Source organism: Molossus molossus, unplaced genomic scaffold (genome assembly GCF_014108415.1).
Source record: "Molossus molossus isolate mMolMol1 unplaced genomic scaffold, mMolMol1.p scaffold_m16_p_11, whole genome shotgun sequence".
In the NCBI taxonomy this organism is placed as follows: domain Eukaryota; kingdom Metazoa; phylum Chordata; class Mammalia; order Chiroptera; family Molossidae; genus Molossus; species Molossus molossus.
The window spans coordinates 811987-838243 of NW_023425346.1; the positions used below are offsets into that span (position 1 = coordinate 811987).

Genomic DNA, 26257 nt, shown 5'->3' on the forward strand with positions numbered 1-26257 from the left:
TTGAAAGAGAGCAAAAAGAAAGAGACTAAAAACCAATAAGAATCCTGGCCGGTGTGGCTCAGTGGACTGAGAGGTCCATTTTTTTCCTAGTCAGGGCACATGCCCAGGGCTCAATTCCCAGTAGGGGGTGTGCAGGAGGCAGCCAATTGATGTTTCTCTCACATGGATGTTTCTATCTCTCTCTTCCTCCCTCTCAAAAAAAAATCAATAAAGACATTTAAAAATATACATTTAAAAACAAAAAACAATAAACAAAACTTACTCCAAAGTACAGATGGGAAGACTTTAAATAAGATTGTATTTCCTATTTCTTTAAAATACGGTGGATGGGATCAGGGTGCGGAATAAGGCAAGTACCTAAAGGAGCCTTCTTAAAGAAAGTAGAGTTATTTAACCTAATAAAAAAAAGACTGAGAAACCCTTTGGAAACTATTTTTAAGTCCCAGGCCTCCCCACCCCAGGAAGACAGAACCAGGAACAGGCTTCAGCTGCAGCAGGAGACACGTAGGACAGACAGACAAATGTCTGAAAAGGGAAGGAGGCTCTGAGAGGTTTTAAAAGGTTCTTGAAAGTTTGGAGGGACCTAGAGAGCATTATGCTGGGCTAAATAAGCCAGTCAGAGAAAGACACTTATTTGTGGAATATAATGAACAAAATAAGCTGATGAACAAAATAGACCCAGAGACATAGAAAGCAGTACAGTTCAGACTGACAGACTTCAGAGGAGGGGGCCAGGGAGAAGGATGAGATAAACCAAAGAACTTATAGACATGTATGTGTAACCAATGGACATAGACAACAGTTCTGGGGTGGGTGGGGGGCCGGGATGGGGAGGAGGGCGTCTAGGGGGAAAAAAGAAGAAACATCTGTAACAAAAGTAAATTAATAAAAACTGAAGAAGAAAAAGAAAGTAAAGACCATGTCTTTTTATTCCTTTGTTAAAACACTCTGTGTTAGGTATAGGGAGTGAGGGCGATGAAGAGAGATCAGTGAAATTATACCTGTGAGCATTTTATCTCTGAAAACGAATTAGGGGAAAAGGACCACTTACCTTAGAGACTCAAAATAGTTACATGGGCCCTGGCTGGTTTGCTAAGCGGTTAGAGCGTCGGCCAGCAGACCAGAGAAACCCAGGTTCAGTTCCCGCTAAAGGCATATACCTCGGTTGCAGTTTGTCCCCGGCCCTGGTTGGGGTCATGTGGGAAGCAACCAGTCGATGTGTCTCTCTCACATCAATGTTTCTCTCTCTCTCCTTCCCTCCCACTCTATCTGAAGATAAATGCAAAAATGCTCTCAGGTGAGGATAAAAAAAAATTAGTAATACAAATAAATAAAAGGAAAAACAAAAAAAGAAAGAAAAATAAATCAATGAAGCCAAAAGCTAGTTCTTCAAAAAGGCCAACAAACTGATGAACTGTTCGCATGACCGGGGAGAGCGCAAAGCCAGCTTACTCAAATCAGCAAGGACACAGCACACATCACTACTGAGGTACAAAACACATGGGAAAATGTCATGAATACCGTATGCCAACAAATTAGATAACCTAGGTAGAATGATAAATTCCTAAGACACAAACACTCTAAAACTGACAAGATAAAACAGAAAATCAAAACAGAGTCATGAGTGATTGGATTAATGTTTTAAAATCCTGGGGCTCTTAGTCCAATTTTTACAAAAAAATATGCTTTCATTGCCTTTTTTTTTTTTTTTTTAGGCAAAGAAGGGAGAGGGGGAGAGAGAGACAGAAACATTGATGAGAAAGAACATCAATGGGCCACCTCCTGCATGCCCCATACTGGGGATGGAGTCCACAACCCAAGCATGTACCCTGACCGGGAATCAAACTGGTGATCTCTTGGTGCATGGTACAATGCTCAATCCCCTGAGCCACACTGGCTGGGCTGAACTGCACATTTTAAAAGGGTGAATTTTATGGTATGTGAATTAGATCTCAATGAAGTTGTTATTTTTAAGAATATAATTATGCCTGAATATTGAGATCTCATAGGCCTGCCAAGACTGTGATCTAGTCTGTCCAGCCAGAGACGATCAGCACTACATCTAGAGCAGGTTCTACACATGGTTAAACACGTGGAAGCAATGACACTCTTACCTCTTCCAAATAAATATTATCCAGATCATATGGTGTTCTCACAGGCTCCACCATCCAGCTCTCGGGCGTGTTCAAGTTCAGAGTGAACAGAGGGGACTGCGGCATATCCAAAAACTTGGCTATTGGACCCTGAGCAAAACTGCTGTCTGAAGTGAAGGAAATCTCTGGTTCTAAGACATAACGGTAAAAGCTGAAATTAAAAAGAAAAATGTTAGTTTTTTTGTTCTTTAATACAATCAACCATAGCCCTTGAGATCACAGCTTTCGTAAAGGTAAACAACTGGCTTATCACAAACTAGACTTGGAAGGGTTCCCTCCCACACTGGGACAGTGCTTCCAAAACCATTTCTGGACCTAACTAAAACCTCCTGTGGTGCTGCAGACACAGAAGCGCAGCCAGACGGACAGGACTGAGAAGGAGCTCCCCCCGTCCTGTGCTGTTGGGACTGGCTGCTACTGGGGTCGCAGGCATTTCCTGAATGATTGCTTCTCTTCAGTGAGAAATCCTCATTTTTCTCTTACAAAATCCTAACTGGGCCCTGGCCGGTTTGGCTCAGCGGTTGGAGCGTCCGTCCGCCTGCGGTCCGGAGAGACCCGGGTTCAGTTCCCGCTAAGGACAGGTACCTCGGTTGCAGTTTGTCCCCAGCCCCTGGTTGGTCGTGCGGGTGGCGGCCACTCGATGTGTCCCTTTCACGTCGATGTTTCCCTCTCTCTCTCTTCCTCTCTCTCCCTCCCACTCTATCTGTACCAAAAATGGAAAAATGTCCTCGGGTGAGGATTAAAAAAAAAAAAAAAAAATCCTAACTGGTGATTGGGTTCTCAGATAAGCCCTGAAAACACTATATGTAACAATTTAAACATTTCTCCTGAACAAGGACAGTGGTGGAAGCTGGGAACTCTTTTGTTCCTTTCAAACCCTGTTTAAATTCACTTAGAATCTAACGTACAAAACACAAGTAGGAGGATACAAAATTAACATCAAGAAATCAATGGCATTTTTATACACCAACGATGAACTCACAGAAAGAGAAACTGAAAAAACATCCCATTTACCATCGCGGCAAAAAAATTAAGATACCAAAGCCAGGAGATGGTGGAGGGCAGGACTGGAGGGAGGGTGAGTGTGTGAGAGAGTGAGCGAGTGTGTGAGACAGTGTGAGTGGACGTGAAGGTGGACGACCAAACCCAAGTAGTGCAGAGACATGGAGCAGAAGGTTCCTGTGCTGTGGACGGAGCAGCCAGCTACCAGATAAGTGGCCCTTCAGGGCGCTTCTCCCTGCCCCACAGGGAAGTCCCACCATTTAGGAAGATCCCAGGTCTTCCCTGGGAGGAGGCAGTGGGAGCGGCTAGGACCCAGCAACCTGAGCCCACCAGCTCACCTGGCACCATCGGACCAGTGGACACTGTGTGTCAATACAGACCAGTGTACAGTAGTGGAGCCCCCAAGGTGCTGGTGGAAGAAGCCGCAGACAACTTGGAGCCCAGCACCATCCGCCATAGTAGCAGCCCGATCAGAGTCCAGATATTAGCCCAACAACAGAGGCTGGGGAGCAGACATCCATCCCCAGGCAACAGAAGCACAATCCAGCAGCTGAGACCCATCCCCAATAACTACAGCAAAAGCTGAGCAGGAGTTGAGCCCCACAGGGGAGCAGCACTCCCCAGCCACCAGTGGCAAAACCTGGGGCTCCACAAAGGCCTGTGAGGTCCAGTAGCCCACAAGAGCAGTGGGAACCCAGAGCCCCAGAGAGACTGGAGCAATCCACCTGCCCGCCCGCGGGAACTGCAGGGTGCAGGGGCACCAGAGAGGCCTGTGCAATCCAGTTACACAAGGGGCCTGTGGGGTGCTGAAGCACCAGAGAGGCCTGTGTGACCCAGCAGCCCAAAGCAGAGCCATAGAGCCTGGTCTCCAAAGGGACTGTGCGATCGAGTTACCAGCAGGACCTGCAGGGTGTGGGGCACCAGAAAGGCCTGTGCGACCCAGCTGCTCACAAGATAGGCATAGAGGATGTGAAAATGGAGATGGAGTGAATAGAAGCTACGCAGACGATCTCCCAGGACCAAACAGGAATTACAACTAAAATTAAGACAAAACCTTAGAAAAAAGCAACAGAAAAGCAGCAGGTCAGGACCTATAACCAGGGACACTCATAGGATCTGCAGAGGCTCAAGAGGGTGGCAGGCTCGGAGCCCACGGACAGCAGCAGTCTTAGCTGTGAGCAGCGCCCTTGGGGAATAAAGACCAAGCCCACTCCACAGTGCAGAGACCCGGGACAGAGCACTAAAATAGCCACAGCCACTCACCTGGGGGCTACAGCAGAGGAAGGACAGACTGGGTTGGAACTCTGTGGGGACACCCGGGATTTGGAGGGCACTCAGAGTTTTTGCTGAGTTGCAGCCACAAAGGATGGTGGCCAGTGTGCTCCTTCCCAGAGCTGTGGGGAAAAGCAGCAGCTGCCTCACCCCCCACCCCCAACCCTGAGATTCAGCCTATCCCAGGTGAGGCAAAGGAATGCAAACTGAGGCTCATTAAAAACCAGCATCTATCCCACCCTCTGGAAATCCTCTTATGCAGAACAGCAGGGCTACATTCCAAGGCCCTGAGTAACTGAGACTACTAGCCTCCAGGAAAATGCTAGAGGATAACTGAACCTTTCCTGGGCTTGCAACTCTGATCAGGAAAGTAAGACTTGACATTGGTGTTTAACGTGGGCCCATCCAGACTCAGTCAAACCCAGTAGAGGAAGCCACAAACAGCAGAAGACCAACATCCACAGGAAAAATTTGGGAGGCTCCAAAACCCAATGAGAGAGCCAAAATGGTGAAACAAAGAAACAAATCCCAAATGAAAGAACAAGAGAACTCTGTTGAAGATGAGATCAATGAAATGTAGCTAAGCAAATTATCAGAGGTAGAGTTCAGAGCCATGGTCTTGAGGAAGCTCAACAGCATGAGTAAGGACATCAGCACCATGAATAATGATATAGAAACAATGAAAAACAATTAACTAGAAAAGAACAATGACATAGAAGAAATTTAGAACACATTGGAAGGACTAACCAGCAGAGCAGAGGAAGCTGAGAACCGGATCAGTGAATTAGAAGACAGGGTAGAAAAAAAATCAACCAATCAGAAAACCAAAAGGAAAAAAACAATTTAAAAACAGGAAGACAGCTTAAGAGAACTTTGGGAAAATTGGAAACGCAGTAACATTCGCATCATAGGAGTCCCCGAACAGGAAGAAAATGGGCAAGGGTTAGAGAATATATTTGAAGAAATACAGACAGAAAACTTTCCTAACTTGGTGAAGGAAGAAGGCATTCAAGTTCAAGAGGCACAGAGAGCGCCAAGTAAGAAGAACCCAAACAGGCCCACACCAAAACACACAGTAATTAAAATGCCAAAAATTAAAGACAAAGAGAGAATCCTAAAGGCAGCGAGATAAGCAACAGGTTACCTACAAAAGAAACCCCATAAGGCTCTCAGTTGACTTCTCAACAGAAACACTACAGACCAGAAGGGAGTGGCATGAAGTAATCAAGGTCATGAAAAACAAGGATCTGAATCCAAGACTACTCTATTCAGCAAAGCTATCATTCAAAATAGAAGGTCAAATAAAGAGCTTTCCAGACTAAAAAAAAGGCTAAGAAAATATATTAACACCAAACCAGCACTGCCAGATATGCTACAAAGACTGCTGTAATTAGTAGAAGAAATAGGAAGAAAAATATAACCACGCTAAACAAAAATGGCAATAAATAAGTACATATCAATTATCACCTTAAATGTGAATGGTTTGAATGCTTCAATAAAAAGACACAGAGTAGCTGACTGAATAAGAAAGCATGACTCACATATATGTTGTTTACAAGAAACCTGCCTCACAACAAAAGACTTACATAGGTTGGAAGTGAAGAGATGGAAAAAAATCCTTCAAGCAAACAGAAAGCAAAAAAAAGCTGGGGTAGCAATACTCATATCTGATAAAGTAGATTTCAAAATGAAGGCTATAACTAGAGAAAAAGAAGGCCACTACATAATATTGAAAGGATCTATCCAACATGAAAATATAACCTTGGTATAGATATATGCACCCAATATAGGAGCACCAACATATATTAAAAATCTTTTGGAGGACGTCAAAAGAGAAATCAACAGCAATACAATCATAGCAGGGGACTTCAATACCCCGCTGACATCACTGGATAGATCTTCTAGACAAATAATTAACAAGGAAACACAGACTCTAAATGAAAGGCTAGATCAAATGGATTTAACAAATATCTACAGAGAATTACAACCCAAAACTACAGAATTCACATTCTTCTCAAGTGCACATGGGACATTCTCAAAGATAGACCACATGTTAGGGCACAAACTAGGTCTCTACAAGTTCAAGAAGATTGAAATCATATCAAGCATCTTCTCAGATCACAATGGCATGAAACTAGAAATCAATTGCGGCAAGAACATGCAAAGACATTTGAACACATGGAGGCTAAATAGCATGTTATTGAACAATGAATGGGTTACCATGGAGATCAAGGAAGAAATTTAAAAATTCCTGGAAACCAATGAAAATGAACACACAACACAAAAGCTATGGGATGCAATGAAAGCCACTCTGAGAGGGAAGTTCATAGCACTACAGGCCTACCTCAAGAAGCAAAAAAAATTTCTACTAGACTAACCTCACAACTCAAAGAACTAAAAAGCAAACAGAAAGAAAACACCAGAGCAAGTAGAAGGAAGGAAATAGTAAAGATCAGAGCAGAAATAAATGACATGAAAACCAAAACAACAATTCAAAGGATCAAAGAAACAAAGAGCTGGTTCTTTGAAAAGACAAACAAGATTGATGTACCCTTAGCTAGACGCACCAAGAAACAAAGAAAGAGAACCCAAATACACAAAGTCACAAATGAAAGAGGAGAAATAATAACTGACACCACAGAAATACCAAGGATTGTTAATAAATAATTATAAACAATTATACGGTAACAAATTCGACAATCTAAGCAATATGGACAAATTTCTAGAAACACACAGTCTCCCAAAACTGAACCGGGAAGAGATAGAAAACTTGAACAGACCAATAACAACTAAGGAAATTGAAGAGGTAATCAAGACTCTCCCAGTAAACAAATGCCCAGGCCTGGATGGCTTCACGGGGGAATTTTACCAAATATTTAAAGAAAACTAATACCCATTCTCCTCAAACTATTTCAAAAAATTCAAGATGAAGGAAGACTTCCAAACTCATTTTATGAGGCCAGCATAATTCTAATTTCAAAACCAGAAAAAGACACTACAAAGAAAGAAAACTACAGGCCAATATCCCTGATGAACATAGATGCCAAAATCCTGAACAAAATACTAGCAAATTGAATCCAGCAATACATCAAAAAAATTATGCACCATGACGGAGTGGGATTCATCCCAGGGATGCAAGGCTGGTACAACATTCACAAATCAATAAATGTGATACACCACATAAACAAAATGAAAGATAAAAATCGTATGATCATATCAATAGACACTGAAAAAGCATTAAACAAAATCCAGCACCCATTTCTGATAAAAACGCTCAGCAATCTGGGAATAGAGGGATCATATCTCGACATAATAAAGGCCATATATGAAAGGTCTACAGCCAACATCATACTCAATGGGCAAAAATTAAAAGTATTTTCCTTAAGAACAGGAACAAGACAAGGATGCCAACTTTCGCCACTCTTATTTAACACATTACTGGAAGTCTTAGCCACAGCAATCAGATAGGAGAAAAAAATAAAAGGGATCCAAAACGGAAAGGAGGAGGTGAAACTGTCACTATTCACAGATAACATGATATAATACGTAGAAAACCCCAAAACCTCCATCAAAAATTTACTAGACTTAATAAATGAATTTGGCAAAGTAGCAGGATACAGAATTAACATCAAGAAATCAATGGCATTCTTATAACCAATGATGAACTCACAGAAAGGGAAACTTAAAAACAATCCCATTTAATATCACGGCAAAAAAATTAAGATACCTAGGAATAAACTTAACCAAAAAACTAAAGAACATATTTGCAGAAAACCACAGGTCATTGTAAAAGAAATAGAGGAAGATATAAAAAAGTGGAAGCACATACCTTGTTCATGGATTGGAAGAATTAATGTCATTAAAATGTCCATACTGCCCAAAGCAATCTATACATTCAATGCAATCCCCATCTAAATACCAATGACATATTTCACAGAACTAGAACAAATACTTCAACAGTTCATATGGAACCAAAAAAGATCCCGAAAAGCCACAGCAATCTTAAAAAAGAACAAAGTTGGAGGGATCACATTACCAGATTTCAGGCTATACTACAAAGCCACTGTAATCAAAACAGCCTGGTACTGGCACAAGAACAGGTATACAGACCAGTGGAACAGAACAGAGAATCCAGAAATGAACCCAAGGAAATATGCTCAATTATTTGACAAAAGTGCCCTAGCCGGTTTGGCTCAGCAGTTAGAGCATCGGCCTGCAGTCCAGAGAGACCTGGGTTCGGTTCCCACTAAGGGCACCTACCTTGGTTGCGGTTTGTCCCGGCCCTGCTTGGGTTGTGCGGGTGGCAACCACTCAATGTGACCCTTTCACGTTGATGTTTCTCTCTCTCTCTCCCTCTCCCACTCTATCTGAACAAAATATAGAAAAGTTTCCTCGAGTGAGGTTAAAAAATAAAAAATAAATATTTGAAAAAGGTGGCAAGAGCCTACAGTGGAGTAAAAAGAGCCTCTTTAATAAATGGTGTTGGGAGAATTGAACAGCTACATGCAAAGAAATGAAACTAGACCATCAACTTACACCATACACAAGGATAAACTCAAAATAGATAAAAGACTTAAATGTGACTTGTGAATCCATAAAAATCCTAGAAGAAAATGTAGGCAACAAAATTTCAGACATCATACACAGCAGAATTTTCACTGATACATCACCTAAGGCAATAGAAACAATGGAGAAAATGAACACATGGGACTACATCAAACTCAAAAGTTTCTGCACAGCAAAAGATACAACCATGAAAATGGAAAGGCAACCCACTATATGGGAGAGCTTAATTGCCAATGGTACATCAGATAAGGGGTTAATTTCCAATATATATAGAGTGCTCGTACAACTCAACAAAAGGAAGACAAAGAACCCAATTTAAAAATGGGCAGAGGAACTAAATAGACACCTCTCCAAATGGAAGATACAAATGGCCAAGAGATATATGAAGAAATGTCAACATCACTAATCATCAGAGAGATGCAAATTAAAACAACAATGAGGTATCACCTCACACCTGTCAGAATGGCCACCATCAACAAATCATCAAACAACAAATATTGGTGAGGGTGTGGAGAAAAGGGGACTCTAGTACACTGCTGGTAGTAATGCAGACTGATGCACCACTATGGAATACAATATGGTGTTACCTCAAAAAATTAAAAATTAAAAATTTTACCCACTGATCCCACTTCTAGGAATATACCCTAAGAAGCCTGAAACACCAATCAGAAAGAATATATGTATCCCCATGTTCATAGCAGCACTATTTACAATAGCTAAGATCTGGAAACAGCCCAAGTGACCATCAGTAGACTAATGGGTAAAAAAGCTGTGGTACATATACACAATAGAGTACTATGCAGCTGTAAGAAAGAAAGATCTCTTATCCTTTGAGACAACATGGAGGAACCTGGAAAAAGTATTATCCTAAGCGAAACAAGCCAAGCAGAAAAACACAAATACCACATGATCTCACTTATTTGTGGAATATATTGAACTTAACAGTCTGAGGAATAGGGTAGACCCAGAGACGTGGAAGTAGGGTACAGACTGACAACCCTCAGAAGAGGGGGTAGTGGGGGGAGGGAAGAGATAAACCACTGAACTTATATGCATGTACGCATAACCAATGGACACGGACAACAAAGCCAGGGACAGGGTGGGGTGGATGGGGAGGAGGGTGTCAATTGGGAAAAAAGAAGAAACATCTGTAACAAAAATAAAATAATTAAAACACAGCACATTTGTAAGTAGAAATTTCTCACAGCTCTAACATGTACTACATTATTACTATTCAATGCTTTTCCTACCTTTTCTCATAAATGACCCTTTTAGAGCTCACAGGTATGTCTGCTCCCCTTTCCCAGATGCCTGCAAGCGAGCAGGTGTCCTGACACAGGTACTCCACCTGGACAACTGCTCTTCTTTTAGGATAAAAAAGTTCAGACAAGTCTTTTCTCAGCTCAGCACATTTCAACTACCAAGGTAAATTTAATAGCTACATCGATCCCATGAGAACTGTGTAGTTCTGAGCAAACAGAGAGAGAGAGAGAGAGAGAGAGAGAGAGAGAGAGAGAGAGAGAGAGAGAAGCAGCAGGGCAGGAGGCTGGGTGAGCACCACCTCAGGGCTCCCACACCCAGTGATTCTCTCAATTCCTGATGAGAGCAGAAAGTAAGCAAAACTAAGCATCCAGTGAATGGTTTTTTTCAGATATGATGGCCCATCTGTAAACCCAGCTTTTAGATTTTTTTCAATTGCTCATTTCTTAAAGAGCTTGTTTTACCTTTTCAAAGGCATGTCAGAAAGTTTGGATTGGCAGTTCATAAACACTCTTAGATTCATGTTGATCAGCTGAGTTAACACCTAGGAAAGCAACCAGAGGACAAAACATAAACTTATCACTTAGTACTGAGTTAAGAGAACATTCTTAATATCTCAAGAAAAGATACAGTTCCATGCACAATCTGAATCACACACACTGCCGCTCGCACTGCAGTTCCATGCACAATCTGAATCACACACACTGCCGCTCGCACTGCAGTTCCATGCACAATCTGAATCCCACACACTGCCGCTCGCACTGCAGTTCCATGCACAATCTGAATCACACACACTACCGCTCGCACTGCAGTTCCATGCACAATCTGAATCACACACACTGCCGCTCGCACTGCAGTTCCATGCACAATCTGAATCACACACACTGCCGCTCGCACTGCAGTTCCATGCACAATCTGAATCCCACACACTGCCGCTCGCACTGCAGTTCCATGCACAATCTGAATCCCACACACTGCCGCTCGCACTGCAGTTCCATGCACAATCTGAATCACACACACTGCCGCTCGCACTGCGAATCACTGCCCCCCAGGCATGCAGCAGCAGGCAGAGAATGAACAGCTGTCTGTCTACACCAGGGAAACGTCACAGCTTCATTAGTGCAGCTTACATAAGTGCAGCTATGGTACAAAAACACACACATATGTAAATACCCACAAAAAAGGTTAGTCAATTATACTTCATTAAAATTTTGTGTTTAAAAAAATACAGTGCAAAACAACAGTTGAAGCAGCTGTGTTTTAGGCGGGCTCTTTTAAATTTTCTCAAAATCGTAGTGTCTCATATCTATCTAAAAGGCATGCTAGTTATGAAAGAGGAAATAATAACACACAATTATTTTACCTCTTCACCATTATAAATTAAAATATGGCATATATCAATTTAATTCAAAGACATTTTACTCTAAGGATAATTTTTTTCTTCATTCATGAGCTAAACCTGTACCAACTTAGGTTACGAAGCTATTTTCAGAGCCATTACCAATCTTTGTGAAGTATCAGCTCGCCCAAGGTGCCTCAGACGGTCTCCAACGCCCTCTGAGGACACTAAGGGGACATAACGACCTGAGAGAACCCAGGCGCGTGATCACTTCACATGAAGATGGAGAGTACTGCCTCTGTGGCAGTCCCTACCAGGAGCAATGGAGCAAGTCTCTGTGATTCTCTGGTGACAGGGTCAATGACAGCCACGACATCGAAGTACGTCTCTCCTTCTTTCGGCCTTAGTTTAATTGCACTGTAGAGATTGAAAGATTAAACATTAATCTGGCAAAAAAACAAGTAAATTTGTTCTTGCAGCACTGGGGACAGGGCAGGGTTCAACATAATCTATCAACCCTCTTAGCATTTAAAAAATCCTTAGCTGTAGAACGCAAGGCTATGTTGTGGTCAAAAATATGATTACGTCTAACTCGGAGTTTACAAAACCCTCCAATGACTCAAGTTCACTGAAAATGGATCAAAAAAATGTGGGTTAAGAGAGAAAAACCAGCTTGAAATTATATATAGCCAAAAACTGCTAAAAGCTTCTGATATTTATTTTTAACATTTACAAACTATTATGCCAATTTTTATTTCATGGCAAAAAGTTATGAGGAGACAAAAAAAAAAATCAGTTTTACATAATAAAAGGAATTTAATAAAATTACAGAAAACTTGCAGAACAGAGAAAAGAAAAATAAATCACCCTAAACTCTCACCACCCCAACCCACTACCTGTGGCAGGTCCCTTGCAGCCCCTCGCCTGCCGACAGAGACCGTTGCACCTGCAGAGAATCTAGGCTGGACATATTAGGGTGTTCACTGTAACAGTCTTTCAACTATTCTCTTGGCTTGAAACTTTTCCAAATAAAAAGCTGGAGAAAAAAGGCAAAGACTTCCTCATAATGCTAAACTTATTTTTATTTTATTGAAAACAAAAGTTTTCAATAAAAGTGAACAAGATAGGTGCTCTAACAAACTGTTTATTCTTGAGGATCAGAAATTATAGTTGATCTGCTCCATTAAGCGCTTTGTTGTCTAAAAGCTGCCTTCAGAACTGTTTCAGACATATTTAGAAATAAATGTGAACTGTGGCGCAGCTGAGATCTGCATGAGTTTTACATGTGGGTCTGAATATAAATACATGAAAACCGTAGGCCAGAACTTTCATTCACACAGGAACATGCATACACACTTCACATGAAAACACATGGTCTGAGTGGAAGGCAACCTTAAGACTTCACTGGAGATGGCGCTGCGGGCAGCTGCCTGTCCCTATGCACAGGCTCACAGAGACGTGAGTGAATGACAGAAAACGGCATTGCAACGGTGGGGATCGGCTGTGTCACTCAGGAAGCTCTGGGGCTACTGCTGACTGTAATTAGTCTGAAGTTGGAACAAAAGTGAACAAGACGGGTTTGGTGATTTGGAAAGTGTGAAAGCCGCTCGTGAACTCTATTCTCTTCTGTCAGGACAAGTAACTGAAATTAATGAAGTTTGTGCAGAAAACCCAGGACCTGTCAACAGATCTTGTCATGAAGAGGGCTGGCTGACCAAGAGGACACAGAAACCCTTCAGAACTCAACGAACTGATAAATGAAGAAGTATATGAGAAAAACATAAAATCTACCGAGGAGTGAAAATGGAACCCCCTAAACAAAGCATGAAACAACGTAATGTAGCATGGTTGTCTTAAATCAGTGGTGGACAGGAGATAGCAACTTTTAATAATGCCAGTGGAAAAGGAAAGCACTTACAACAATGGCTACTAGAAGAAAATACCCCTTCACTTTCTAATGACTGCAGATAAACAAAATATGCATCTTTTTCTCTACACCTTATGGTTTTTAGGCTAGGCTACAATGATATCACTCAGAATTCCTGAAATTATCTGTGGTAAATCTAGTTATAAAAATTATGTAATTCAAGGATAACAGCTCTGGCTGGTTTGGCTCAGCAGTTGGAGCGTCGGCGCGTCGGCCTGCGGACCAGAGAGTCCCGGGTTCGGTTTCCGCTAGGGGCACATACCAAAAAAAAAAAAAAAGGCTAACATTGTTATTTTAAGCCTTATGTAACAGTGTAACTTTCAGAATACTGAATGACCTTTCCATTGGCAATAACCAGCAGCGGAGAAAAGTTTTTGTCAGCTGTAGAGTGTCAGACGATGAACAAAACTGTGTTAATTTCGTAACACACTGCACTTGCTGGTGCTACTGTTAAACAGAAAAGCAACCACCTTGTAGGAAAACAAGAAATAGTTTAATAATAAAACATTCAACTTCACTGAAAAAAAAAAAGCATTTAATATTCAAAAACACACACGAATCCAACATCATTGCTATACCTGTGTCTGTCTTCAAAAAACTGGTACTCGATTCTTGCATCGCCTTTTGGTTGAGCCGACAGGAGAGCATCCACCTTCATTACCAAGTCACTTGCCCTGAAAGGCAGGGTTGGTAGAAATTCAGCATCTCTTTACACTGAAGGTTTTTCCAATTATTGCTAAACATAAACATAACATAACCAGCCAATGTACTGAATGCCAACAAGACAGTTTGAAGGAAGGAGAACTTTGTACCAACATACATGAGAAAAGTACTGACTTGGAGAATGATGATGCATTCTTAACTTTGGGGAAGGTAGTGACTTTGCCCTGTGTGAAAGGAGATGACGCCTGTTTTGCACAGCCTTCGTCAACACTGTACTGCCTACACATGTAAAGGATCCAGCTCGTGGTCCGGCCCATAAAAGACTGGCAGTCAGCCCTGGCCAGTTTGGCTCAGAGGTTAGAGTGTCAGCCCGCGGTCCAGAGAGACCCAGGTTCGGTTCCCGCTAAGGGCAAGTACCTTGGCTACAGTTTGTCTCCGGCCCTGGTTGGGGTTGTGCGGGAGGCAGCCACTCGATGTGTCCCTTTCACGTCAATGTTTCTCTCTCTCTCCACTCCCCCCTCCTACTCTATCTGAACAAAAATGAAAAAACGTCCTCGATGAGGATAAAAAAAAAAGACTGGCAGTCCTGTTATTGACATTCTCTCTCATCCTCATCTTTTTTTAAAATTCTTACACAAGAATGTTTTTCATTGATTTTAGAGAGAGAGAAACATAGACATGAGAGAGAAAGATCAATCAGTTGCCTCCTGCATGCACCTCAACTGGGGATCAAACTCACAACCCGGCTGTGTGCCCTTCGGTTCACAGGACAATACTCCAAACAAGTGAGCCACACTGACCAGGGCTCACATTCTTTTCTTAGTAACGTTAGTACTTTTTACAAATATTAGAGTAATGATGCACTGGAAAAACATTCAGGGAAAAATATATAAGGGGAAAACTGAGACATAAACAATACCATTATCAAGAAATAATCACTAAACATTTTGGTTCATAATTATTCTATATATTTAAATAAATATATATACACAAAAGTAGGATTATATTATCTAATAACCTGTTTGTTCATGTAGCAATAAAAAAAAACACTGTTTAGTTGATAACAAATATAGGAGCACATCAATATTGCCAATGACTACACAATATTATATTTATGGGTACATCATAATCTATTTAACCAATCAATCAGCTACTGAATATCTAGGTTGTTTCCTATTTCACTATTACAATCAATAGTTTGGTAAACAACAAGAAAAGCATTTCCGCTTTTCCCACCTGTTCTAAAGTTGATTTCTAACCAAAGAAGATCTTGAACTAAACCACAAGATTTAAAAAGTGCTCCAATCTGTTGAACTAAGGACTAAACCCTAAGAACTCTAAAAGAACACTTGTGAATATATCTGAACTAGAATCATGCCTATACACTTTCCCACTAAACCAAACAACCAGAACAAATCACCTCTTTGGTACTTCTCAATACTAATTCAAAGCATGTAAAATGCAGGCCGTGTTTCCTGTGATGTGTCAACAGCGCCACAAAGCATGTCCAGGGACACGTGGTTCTGTGAATCAGGTAAGCAGGCCAGCAAGCAACTTCAGCAAGGCTCAGAGCACCACAGCCGAAGAGCCCACGGCCGAGCTTCAGAACGCTGAGGGCAGCCTCCCAGCTGCAGGCAGGTCGCGAATGAGAGCTCCAAGCTGGAGCAGCCCTGGCATCCATGAAAAGCCCCAGGCAGGGAAGGTAATTCTGAGAAGCCTAGTAATTTCGGAAGCAATCATTTGGCAGCCCCATAACTACCTTATTTCCCTAAATTCACCAGGACACGCCCAGAGCCATCTCCAGGTGAGGAAAGGCAAGTCTTTCGTGCCCCATCTGACAATCATTTACTGTCCACAAGGACTCCAAGGGGCTGCCCCTGCCCCTCCCCAGAGACGAGGTGCTGTGTAGGACATGGCGGCTCCGTCGTGGACCCTCCTGCCTGCGTCAGGGAAGTCACAGGCCAGAACAAGGAGCGTCACTCCAGAGCCACTGAAGTAAGACGGAGTCCATTGTCTGTAAGAAAAAGACCCCTCACCGTATCACTGACCACTGGCAGAGAGACCACTCTGGCAGTTATTGAGGTCAACACCTGACTGAACGTGCATTTTGAACCTTGCAGCATGACGCTGGAAGAAAAAGATGAAGGAGCCCTGGCCGGTGTGGCTCAGCGGTTAGAGCATCGGCCCGCAGACCAGTGAGTCATGGGTTCAATTCCAGTCAAGGGCACATACCTCAGTTGCGGTTCAGCATCCCCAGCCCTGGTCAGGGTCGTGCGGGAGGCAACCAGTTGATGTGTCTCTTTCACACTGATGTCTCTCTGTTCCTCCCTTCTCCCTCTTTCCCTCCCTCCCTCCCACTCTGTCTGACGATAATGGAAAAATATCCTTGGGTGAGGATTAAAAAAATTAAAATTAAAAAAAGAAAAAAAGATGAATTAAAAAAACCAGAACTTTTCAATCTATATCCTCCACTATACAACAACAAAAGTGCTGGTGAGGATGTGAAGACACTGGAACCCTGTGCGTCAAGGCAATGAGTGAAACAGCAGGGCCTCTGTGACAAGGCTGATCAGAGGGCAGGACACACGAAACATACTGGCCCCACACACACGCAGCACTGGAAGAATCGAAAGGGAGACCTCAGCTACGGAGGTCCCTCTGAGGAGTGAGGGGAAATGGCCCCAGACCAAGCCCCGCAGGCCAGGACCCCAGTGACAAGAAAAGAATCCCCATAACCTTCATCTGTGAACGCCAGTGGGGACTGAGGCTGCGACGAAGGCGGCTGGCACCCCAGGTGCTCCACTTAATGGACCTGGAACAGACTCACCCAGACTCACTCCCTCTGAGCTCCAGCACTGGGGCAGCCACTCGAAAGGCCCGTCAGAGACATGGGCAGGAACTGAAGTGTCTGGCATCAGAGTGAGTGCTGAAAGGCAGCTTTCTCCCAGACAGAAGTGGTCACAGAGGCCATTGTTCCCTTTCTGAGCATCTATCCACAGAGCTGCAAGCAGGCGCCATGTCTGAGTCTCCACTAACTGACTAACACTGTCCACCCCCTCCCAGTAATCCCCTGAGACTCCTCCCCACCCAACCTACACACCTACTCAGGCCATTTCCAATGTCTTTTCCATACAAACGGTCCACCTAAGTTCATGCTACAGATATCCCTGAAATCTTCTGAAGGTTCACAAACCCCAAACAAGCAGCCTAGGCATATCCTGTGCTTTTTGCTAAGTGGCTCCGAGCCCAGCACAGTAGCAGCTGGCCAGGGCGGGTAGGTGGTCTCTCTTAGGCTCTTCCGAGCCCAGCACAGCAGCAGCTGGCCATGGCAGGTAGGTGGTCTCTCGTAGGCTCCTCCGAGCCCAGCACAGCAGCAGCCATCTTCAGATGGCTTTGTAGGTCATGCTGGGAGCCCAGGGCAGGTACATGTGGCAGCTGACCTTGGCTTATACTTCCCGGTAGGACCCAGAGCCAGTGCAACTGGTAGTCAATTTCAGACCATGCAAGTACACCACCCAAACACTCCATGAGCAGCACTCCAGGGGTGAGCGCATCCAGCACCAGGGCCCTGCTGAGGTGAGCAGTGCTCCATCAGGCTGGTCCCTGCAAACAGTTCCTTGTCTGCGGTTAGAACTGGTTGCAACCAGTCCTTGCAACCCACAGCCTGGGGCAAACTCCTCGAAATGACATTTCAAAAGCAATCAAGGTTCCACTATCACAGGAAGGTGTCCACAGCCCACAGGGGGTGCACCTGGAGTGCCCAGGGCAGGCAATCAGGAAGGCCCCACCACTGGGCCCTACAAGATTACTGCTACATTAGGCCACTCTACCAAGACCAGGAGCTAGCTCTAACTAACACAAAGAAACAAACACAGGGACACATTCAAAATGAGGAGACAAAAAAAATGACCCAAATAAAAAAACAAAATATGCTCCAAAAAAAAAGAACTTAAAAAAAAAGAATGAAGAAAAGCAATCTAGCCCTGGCCGGTTTGGCTCAGCGGTTAGAGCGTCGGCCTGCGGTCCGGAGAGACCTGGGTTCGGTTCCCGCTAAGGGCATGTACCTCGGTTGCAGTTTGTCCCCGGTCCTGGTTGGTCGTGCGGGTGGCAGCCACTCGATGTGTCCCTTTCACATCGATGTTTCTCTCTCTCTCTCTCCCTCCTGCTCTATCTGAACAAAGAATGAAAAAGTGTCCTCGGGTGAGGATAAAAAAAAAAAAAAAGAAAAGCAATCTACCAGATACAGAGTTCCAAACACAGGTTATAAGGATGCTCAGAGATCTCAGTGAGAACTTCAACAAAAAGATAGAAAACATAAACATGGAGGTACAAATCATAAAAAATAAACAGAAATGAAGAATAACTGAAATGAGGAATACATTATAGGGAATCACCAGCAGAGTAGATAAAGCAGAGGATCAAATCAGCAATTTGGAAGAAAAAGCAGAAAATACCCAATATGAATATGAAAAAATAAAATAGTTTTTAAAAATCATGATAAGTGACCTATGGGTCAACATCAAGCATGACAACATTCACATCATAGGGGTACCAGAAAAAAGAGAAAGCAAAGAAATGAAAATCTATCTGAAGAAATAATGATTGAAAACCTCCCTAACCTGGTAACAGACACACAAGTCCAGGAAGCCCAGAGAGTCCCAAACAAGAAGAACCCAAGAGGCCCACACCAAGACACAACATAATCATAATGTAAAAGGTTTAAGACAGCCCTGGCCGGTTTGTCTTAGCGGTTGGAGCATCGGCCTGCAGACCAAAGAGTCCTGGGTTCAGTTCCTGCTAGAGGCACTTACCAAAAAAAAGAAAAAGAAAAAAAAGGTTCAAGACAAAGAGAATCTTAAAAGGAGCAAGAGAAAAGCAGTTGGTTACCTACAAAGAAGCTCCCATAACACTGCCAGCTGATTTCTCAAAAGAAACTCTGCAGGCCAGAAAGAGTGGCAAGAGATATTCAAAGTGATGAAAAAGCAACAACCTACACCAAAACTACTCTATCCTGCAAAGCTATCATTTAGAATCGATGGCCATATAAAGAGTTTCCCAGACAAGAAAAAACTAAAGGAGTTCATCACCACTAAACCAGTCTTAGATGAAATGTTGACGGGTCTTCTTGAAGAAGAACAAAAATATGAACAATAAAATGCCAATGAATACATATCTATCAACAATCAAATCTACAAACAAAATGAGCAGGCAGAACAGAAACAGGCTCATAGATACAGAGAATTTTGTTGCTTGCCAGATAGGAGGGTTCTGGGAGAAATGAGTGAAAAAGATGAAGGAATTAAGAAGTACAAATTGGTTGTTAGACTGATAAACTTCAAAGGGAAAGGGGAAGGGAGGGCAGGAAGAGATAAACCAAAGAACTTCTATGCATATATGCATAACCAATGGACACAAAGAAGAGTGTGGGGAAGGCAGCAAGGGGGCAGGATTGGGAAGAAGTGGGTCACTGGGGGAAGAAAGGGGGAACATCTGGAATACATTCAACAATAAAGATAAGTTTGTTTTTTTTTTAAAAAAAGAATGACCCAGAAGAATCAATACCAGATTAGAAAAAGCTGAGGACCGAATAAGTGAGTTAGAAGACAAGGTAGAAAAGGACACCCATTCATAGCAGCAATTGGAAAAATACTTTAAAGCAGGAGGATAGTTTAAGGGAGCTTTGGGACAACATGAAACACAACATCCACATCATAGGGGTACCAGAAAGAACTGAGCAACAAATAGAGAATCTATTTGAAGAAATAATGACATAAAACTTTCCTTACCTGGTGAAGAAAAACAGTCACACAAGTCCAGGAAACACAGAGTTCCAATCAAAATTAACCCAAAAAGACCCACACCTAGACATATCATAATTAAAATGGCAGATGTTAAAAGCAAAGAAAGGCCCTGGCCGGTTTGGCTCAGCGGTTAGAGCGTCGGCCTGCGGTCCAGAGAGACCTGGGTTCGGTTCCCGCTAAGGGCATGTACCTCGGTTGCAGTTTGTCCCCGGCCCTGGTCGGTCGTGCGGGTGGCAACCACTTGATGTGTTCCTTTGACATCGATGTTTCTCTCTCTCTCCCCACCCCCACTCTACCTGAAAAAAAATGGAAAAATGTCCTCGGGTGAGGATAAAAAAAAAAAAAAAGATTAAAAGCAAAGAAAGAATCTTAAAGGCAGCAAGATAGAGACAGAAAGTAACCTAAGGGAACTCCCAGTAGACTGTCACTGATTGCTCAATGGAAACACTTCAGGCCAGAAGGGAGTGGCATGAGGTATACAAAGTAATCAAAAGCAAGGAACTGAATTGAAGACTACTCTATCCAGCAAGGCTGTCATTCAAAATTGAAGGTGAAATAAAGGGCTTCGCAGACCAAAAAAAAGGGGGGCTAAAGGAGATTACCACCACCAAACCAGCACTGTAAGGAAATGTTAAAGGGATTGTCGTAAGAAGAAGAAATTGAGACAGAGAGGAACATTGGCGTAAAGAACAAAAATGGCAACAAATATGTACCTATGAACAGTAACCTTAAATGTAAATGAATTAAATGCTCCAATCACAAGATATAGGGTAGCTGATTGGGTAAGAAAACACGACCCATATATATGCGGGCTACAAGAGATCCACCTCAGGATAGAAGACTCACACAGGATGAAAGTGAAGGGATGGAAAATTTTTTCCATGTAAATAAAACCAGAAAATTAAAATGACTATATCACCAAACACCTGCCAGAATGGTTGCCATCAACAAACCCTCAAACAATTAAGTGCTCATGAGGGTGTGGAGAAAAGGGGACTCTAGTACACTGCTGGTGGGAATGCAGACTGGTGCAGCCACTATGGAAAGCAGTATGGTGTTTCCTCAAAAAACTAATACAAGTGGACCTGCCATTTGACCCAGTGATCCCACTTCTAGGAATATACCCTCAGAAGCCTGAAACACCAATCAGAAAGAATATATGTACTTCCATGTTCGTAGCAGCACTATTTACAATAGCTAAGATCTGGAAACAGCCCAAATATCCATCAGTAAACAAATGGATAAAAAAGCTGTGGTACAGCCCTGGCCAGTTTGGCTCGGCGGTTGGAGCGTCCGCCTGCGGTCCGGAGAGACCCGGGTTCGGTTCCCGCTAAGGGCACGTACTTCGGTTGCAGTTTGTACCCGGCCCTGGTTGGTCGTGCGGGTGGCAGCCGCTCGATGTGTCCCTTCACGTCGATGTTTCTCTCTCTCTCTCCCTTCCTCTCTCTCCCTCCCACTCTATCTGTACAAAAAATGGAAAAGTATCCTCGGGTGAGGATAAAAAAAAAAGCTGTGGTACAGCCCTGGCCAGTTTGGCTCAGCGGTTAGAGCATTGGCCTGTGGTCCAGAGAGACCCGGGTTCGGTTCCCGCTAAGGGCACGTACCTCGGTTATAGTTTGTCCCCGGCCCTGGTTGGTCGTGCGGGTGGCAGCCACTCGATGCGTCCCTTTCGCCTCGATGTTTCTCTCTTTCTTTCTCTCTCTCGCTCCTCCTCTCTCCCTTCCACTCTAGCTGAGCAAAAAATAGAAAAATGTCCTCGGGTGAGGATTTAAAAAAAAAAAAAAAAAAAGCTGTGGTACATATACACAATGGAGTACTATGCAGCTATAAGAAAGAAAGATCTCTTATTATCCTTTGAGACGACATGGAGGGACCTGGAAAGTATTATGCTGAGTGAAATAAGCCAATCAGAGAAAGACAAATATCACATGATCTCACTTATTCATAGTTTATCATGAACAAAATAAGCTATCAATCAAAATAGATCCAGAGTCATGGAAGTAAGGAACAGAATGACAAACCTCATAGGGACTGATGAAATCCTGGCATTAGAGACAACATGGATGGACCTAGAGGGTATTACACTGAGTGAAATAAGTAAGACAGAGAAAGACAAACACCACAGACTTCACTTATATGAGGAATCTAAACATTAAAATAAACAAACAAAACAGAGACAGACTCATGAATACAGAGAACAAACTGAGGGTTATCAGATGAGAGGGACTTGGAGGACTGGGGTAAAAAAGTGAAGGAATTAAAATAAAAGCACACATTAGCAGCCACAAACAGACACAGGGATGTGAAGTTCAGCATAAGGAAAACAGTCACTGACACTGTAATAACTATGCATGGTGCCAGATGGGCACTAAACTTATTGGGAGAATCACTTTGTTTTTTGCTTTTTTACATTTTTTTTCCCTCACCTGAGGATTTTTTTTTTCTGATATTTTGTTCAAATAGAGTGGGAGGGAGAGAGAGAGAAACATTGACATGAAAGGGATACATCAAGTGGTTACCACCCACACAACCCAACCAGGGCGGGGGGGGGGGGGGGGAGCTGCAACCAAAGTGTGTGCCCTGAGAGGGAACCGAACCTGAGTCTCTCTGGACCGCAGGCCGATGCTCTAACCGCTGAGCCAAACCAGCCAGGGTGGGAGGATCACTTTGTAAGTTACATAAATGTCTAACCACTATGCTGTGCTCCTGAAACTAATGTAAAAATAACAGTGAATGTCAACCACAATTGAAAATTTAAGTGAGTTTGAAAAATATAGATAAAAAACACATAGCCCCTATGACATAAATTTCTTCTATATAAAACTTACACATCCTCTTCTACCCGAAGCTGCTGAATATGAGATTTAATTTTCTGTCCTGAAGTTTTTAAGATGATATTTTCTAGAAGGTGGAAATCATCTTGATTAAAGAGCTCACTATTCTCCAGTGGCCCAATGATCTGTGAAGGAGAACAGGGTGGTCAGTGTGGGAACCTGCAAGCGGTAATGAAGTCCTTTATTGTCCTCAGGCTATCTTATGAACCAAATCATGTTAAAGACTCAAGACACGTTTACCTCTAAATAAAGTAAATGAAAATGTTAATTTTTTTTGTTTAATTTTGAGAGACAGAGGAAGGGAGAGGGAGAGGGAGAGATAGAAACATCAATGAGATAGAACATCGACTGGCCACCTCCTGCATGCCCCCCACTGGGGATCGGGCCTACAACCTGGGCATGTGCCCTGACTGGGAATCGAACCAGCGACCTCTTGGTGCAGGGTCAACGCTTAACCACTGAGCCACACCAGCTGGGCAAGTCAATAAAAATGTAAAAATAAAATCCCAATGAACTTGCACTGTTATTTATTTACTTATTAATTCCTCAACTACACAAAGTGTAGACTTGTATACTTTACAGTATTTTTACAGTAAGCAAATTCTGAAGTAAACTGATATCGTTTTCATCAACTCTCACTGAATATAATAAAGCCACAACCAAGATAGCACGGTTGATATCAAAGATTTTACCGTGTGCTCAGACTTCAAGTCTGCATGTGCACCGCTGTCTGCCTGTGGGCTCATTTCAGCGGCTGCAGGAGCTCATGAGAAGTGCACGCCTCACCCAGCGGGATGCCAAGATGCACAACTACAAGCGTGGTCCCCAAGGGGAGCGCTTCATGTCATAGGCCTCACTGACTGTGTTCTGAGGGCCACACACCTCACCACCTTACACAATAGCAGGACAAAATTTAACACAGGACACTGCTGTCAAAAGGGGCAAACCTCCTTCAGAACACGAGAGAGAAACAGCCATCACACTGCGTGAGCCCGTCAACTCTACAGAGAGGCTCCACTTGAAGAGTTATTCTCTGCAAAGGGGGACACTGCCAAGTCTGTTCACGGGTCTAATCTGAGGTCAATTTGTCTCAGAACAAGGTTCTCACCCTTCCATTGCTGATCACTGCCCGCTGCCCCTTCTTCAGCATCAGGACATCCCTGCAGTACATGGCATGAGACAAAATGAAATCCATTTTGGAAGACTCAAAGACCTCTTTAAAAAGACTGAAATCCATGCCCTAGGAAAGTAATTATTATTAAGGAAAAGTGATAGTTATTAAACCATAAAAATGAATAATAATAATGAATAAATCATAAAATGCTCTATTAGTGAAATAACTAATTTGAATAATTAACATTACCCCTCCGCCCCCGCCCCCCCCCCCGCCCCCGACCTCTCAAGTAATGCTCGCTTCCTTGTCCTGTTTTCTGTGTGACTGTTTGAATGGTAAACTAGCGTTCATACCTTTATTCTGCATTTTAAAATCTTTCTAATTTGAAGTAAAAGCCTTTTTCCTAACTGAAACATCAATATACTCATCATTTCATAATAAATTTTAAGACTAAAAACAGTAAAAAGTATGTTACATATAAATGAATAAACATGGGCTTCTGTTGGAAACACATCAAGAACACATTAGCTTCTAACTCATTAACCATCTTCAATCTGTTTTTTGCTCTATCAACAAGTCAAATATTGTCTCTTTTAAAAACTATAAAAACAAATGGCTTGTGCTTAAAATATGCAAAAAGTTATATTTTTCACATCTTGAAACCTAACAATTTTAAAGCAATTAAGGCAATGTGGCAGAACTGCTATTTCTTGGACAGAATTCTTCCAACAACAAAAAAAGAAATCCTGAGACTCAAAACTAAAATCACAAATCCTGAGTATAAACTTCAGCCCAGGGGAGCACACTTCTGTGGCAAGCAGCAGAGACTCACCCCAACAGAGAAGTCCCCGATCTCAGCCCCTGCCGCCAGGGCCTCCGCAGTCTCCTCCTTGGCCATCTTCGTGATGAAGTTCTTAGCAGAGCTGGAGGTCTGCGTTTGGAGAGCTGCCCAGATTGCTCTGGAGATCCGAGTGTTCTCATAACTTATCTCTTCACTGGGATTATTGATCATGCTTATTCTAACATTGTTACTGGATTTCTAGTCACAAAACAGGAAATAAGGGTTATATGGTAGATGTTCTCAACTAAAAAGTGGCATTATATCAGCCACAGTCTATAAAGAGAAAATAAGGCCTCATGTAAATCTTGGTGGTTCCCCTCTGCACACAGAACAAAATTTGGATGCCGTGACCAGGCACTCGAACACCTGCAGGAGTTGGCCCCACCTTTCCAACTTCCCTTCCCACCCTCCTGTGAATACATCACAGGCCACAGAGTCCGCTGCCCCCCACAGCCTGCACTCTCCTGCACAGAGTACCTCACACTTCATGTGAACCCTAGTACACCCACTTAAGCCCCAACTTTCTTCAGGGCTCTGTTCAAACCCTTCTTCTTTCACAGAGTCTTTATAGATTTGTAGTAAAAAGTAATCTCTCCCTGGGTAAAAAGACAAGAATCCACGCAAAAGAAGATATCTGGGACCCTTAAAACCAAAAAAGGGCTCATATCAAGAACATAAGCAACAGAAATGTGTACTTAAGTATATCTAAAGCAGTGGTTCTCAATCTTCCTGATGCCGCGACCCTTTAGTACAGTTCCTCACGTTGTGGTGACCCCTTTAGTACAGTTCCTCACGCTGTGCTGACCCCTTTAGTACAGTTCCTCACGCTGTGCTGACCCCAACCATGAAATTATTTTCGTTGCTACTTCATAACTGTAATTTTGCTACTGTTATGTCTTAGGCGACCTCTGTGAAAGGGTCGTTCGACCCTCAAAGGGGTCATGACCTACAGTTTGAGAACTGCTAAATTCTAAAGACATGTATAAGAAAATTCACAGCAGCCTTCTTCAGAATAGCCCCAAACTAGAAACAATCCAAATATCCATCAAATACAAACTAAACAAACAAACTTTGTGATAGAGTTATACCATACTACACAATGAAATAGAACTATCACTACTTGTCATTTCATGGATCTCAAAAATGTTGAGGAAAGAAACCCAACACAAATAAATATAAGATTCCACTAAAATAAAGTAATACATAGGCAAACCTATTCTATGACATGAGAAGAGGGAAGAGCTCTGGGCATTGATGTGGTCATGAGCAGGGGAGGGCTTTCAGGAACAGGATACCTCTGCTTGCCTGGGTGTGGTCACTTGTGGGGGCTATGACTTGTGCACTTCTTCTGAACCTACATTTTACTTTAATGAAAACATTGATGTAGAATATTCCGCTCCCCCTTTCCGTCCTCCACCCCGCCACACTGAGCACGCACCCATCTGAGTTAGACTGCCCACGTATCTGCCATCCTTCACTAGGCTG

General features: G+C 42.8%; 1 protein-coding gene across 3 annotated transcripts in view; it reads right to left on the minus strand.

Moving 5' to 3' along the window:
- Nucleotides 1–26257, minus strand: part of UGGT1 (UDP-glucose glycoprotein glucosyltransferase 1) — a 147818-nt gene that overhangs the window by 32707 nt on the left and 88854 nt on the right. For all 3 annotated transcript variants that reach the window (XM_036254953.1, XM_036254952.1, XM_036254954.1), the window contains exons 22-28: nucleotides 24764–24970; nucleotides 23926–24057; nucleotides 22812–22942; nucleotides 14098–14193; nucleotides 11907–12009; nucleotides 10718–10797; nucleotides 2115–2304 (exon numbers count right to left, since the gene is read on the minus strand). In XM_036254953.1, the coding sequence (XP_036110846.1) occupies nucleotides 2115–2304; nucleotides 10718–10797; nucleotides 11907–12009; nucleotides 14098–14193; nucleotides 22812–22942; nucleotides 23926–24057; nucleotides 24764–24970 (939 nt within the window). The remainder of the gene's footprint in view (nucleotides 1–2114; nucleotides 2305–10717; nucleotides 10798–11906; nucleotides 12010–14097; nucleotides 14194–22811; nucleotides 22943–23925; nucleotides 24058–24763; nucleotides 24971–26257) is intronic.